The sequence below is a fragment of the Zingiber officinale genome, chromosome 4B (genome assembly GCF_018446385.1).
Source record: "Zingiber officinale cultivar Zhangliang chromosome 4B, Zo_v1.1, whole genome shotgun sequence".
In the NCBI taxonomy this organism is placed as follows: Eukaryota; Viridiplantae; Streptophyta; class Magnoliopsida; order Zingiberales; family Zingiberaceae; genus Zingiber; species Zingiber officinale.
Window position 1 is genome coordinate 125,230,492 of NC_055993.1, and position 1,961 is coordinate 125,232,452.

Below are 1,961 nucleotides of genomic sequence, written 5' to 3' on the forward strand. Positions count from 1 at the left end.
AAAATTAGAATAATCAACTAACTTGAGCGATTAAGAATTATTTTATTTTTAAAGAAAAATTTATTAACCAATTAAGTTAATTACTTAAGCTTCGGACATAAATATTCTATTCAAAGAAAAACGATACCCTAAGCGATTCATTCAATCGTAATAGATTACAGTGAGCGAAAATGAACGGCACCAGTGCCGTGATAAAACTGTAATTCATCGTTTTTTTTATTAAAAAAAGAATAAAAAAGATGACGTGGTTTGATATAATAAATTAAAACAAAGCGCCAAAGTTTCCTATAAACAGAGCACATCCAGCCTCATAAATGCGAAAACGTTCATAAGCTAACTAGATGGCGGCAACCACCGCCGTCGCCGGCAATGGGCCACACTCGGTTTCCGACGGCCGCCTGGAAGAGCTACTCGCGTTCGACGCCACCAAATCCGGTGTCAAAGGCCTCGTCGACAGCGGCACCACCGAGCTCCCGCGGATCTTCATCCACTCCGCCGACGACCTCCCCGGTCCCAAGGACGCCGCAGCCCCCGCCGACCTCCAAGTCCCCATCATCGACCTCTCCGGCCTCGCCCACCGGAGGGAGGAGGTGGTGGGTCGAGTCCTCGAGGCGTCGAGCTCCTGGGGATTCTTCCAACTAGTGAACCACGGCGTCCCGCAGGAGATCGTCGAAGGCTCGCTGCAGGGGAACAGGAGGTTCCACGAGCTCGATCCGTCGGAGAAGGCGAAGCTCTACAACCGCGAAGCGAGGATGAACGTGAAGTACCTCAGCAACAACGACCTCTTCGTGGCGAGAGCTGCCAGCTGGAGGGACACGCTCTACTGCTCCTTCGGCGCCTCCCTGAATCCCCAAGAAATCCCCAGCGTCTGCAGAGAAGCGACGCTGACCTACTACGAGCACATGGTCGGCTTGGCTGAACTGGTCTTCGAGCTGCTGTCGGAAGCGCTCGGACTGAGCCGAGACTACCTGAAGAGGCTCAACCTGTCGAGCACGCGCACGATGACCGCACACTACTACCCGGCGTGCCCACAGCCGGAGCTCACAATGAGCATTTCCAGGCACTCGGATCCAATCTGCCTGACGCTGTTGGTGGAGAATGCGTTCGGCGGCTTGCAGGTGCGTCACAAGGGCTACTGGGTGGACGTTCCGCCTGTTCCCGGAGCGATCGTGGTCAACGTCGGCGATCTCCTGCAGGTAAACAGATTCTTCGACGTTGTTGCTCTTCATGAAAAATTCTATTGATCTAAATGCATTCCTTCTCTGGTAGCTCATCAGCAACGACAAGTTCATCAGCGTTGAGCATCGCGTGTTGGCGAGCCGGCGAGGGCCTCGATTGTCGGTGGCGATGTTCTTTGCTCCGAGCACCGACGAGAAGACTCTATATGGCCCGATCGAGGAGATACTGCTGGATGACGAGGTGCCAAAGTATCGAGGAGTACTTTACGCCGATTATATCAAGTGTTTTTCTAATAGGGGAACCGGAAAGGACTCTCCACTCGAGCAATTCACTCTTTGAAGGAAGAAGAAGTTGATGGCCTGTTAGTTCCATTGCCATTAATAAAAGCCACTAGGAAGTTGGTGGAGGACATCTCCAATGAATCTTTCAAAAAAATTTCTTAATTCCTAATATATCACGTATAAAATTTCTTATGGCCTTTTTTAATAGTTACACTTCTTAATAATTTTTTTTTATTTTTAATACATCACATCATAAACATAAAATCTACTATTCTTTCTACAACTTAAAACTTTTATATAATTTTTTTATTTATCCTACGTTTTAAATTATATATCTTTATTTATTATTTTTCCATTTAAAATTTCGATATAATTTTCATTTGATACTTTAATTAATTATGATCTTTAATTTAATTTATTTATAATTTATAATTAATAAATTTATTTTTTAAATTTAATTTAATTTATAATTTTTATTTAATATTTAATTTACCTATAAAT

At 44.7% G+C, this 1,961-nt stretch overlaps 1 protein-coding gene across 1 annotated transcript; it reads left to right on the top strand.

Annotated features, from left to right (window-relative positions):
• Positions 1 to 308: 308 nt before the first annotated feature.
• Positions 309 to 1,758, top strand: LOC121976475 (1-aminocyclopropane-1-carboxylate oxidase homolog 1-like). Its single transcript, XM_042528646.1, has 2 exons — positions 309 to 1,196; positions 1,270 to 1,758. The coding sequence occupies exons 1-2, from the start codon at positions 342 to 344 to the stop codon at positions 1,516 to 1,518; spliced, it is 1,104 nt and encodes a 367-aa protein (XP_042384580.1). The 5' UTR covers positions 309 to 341; the 3' UTR covers positions 1,519 to 1,758.
• Positions 1,759 to 1,961: the final 203 nt, after the last annotated feature.

Coding starts and splice junctions, on each gene's coding strand:
- LOC121976475 (XM_042528646.1), top strand. CDS start 342: ATGGCGGCAACCACCGCCGTCGCCGGCAATGGGCCACACTCGGTTTCC. Junction 1,197..1,269: donor ACGTCGGCGATCTCCTGCAG/GTAAACAGATTC, acceptor CTTCTCTGGTAG/CTCATCAGCAACGACAAGTT.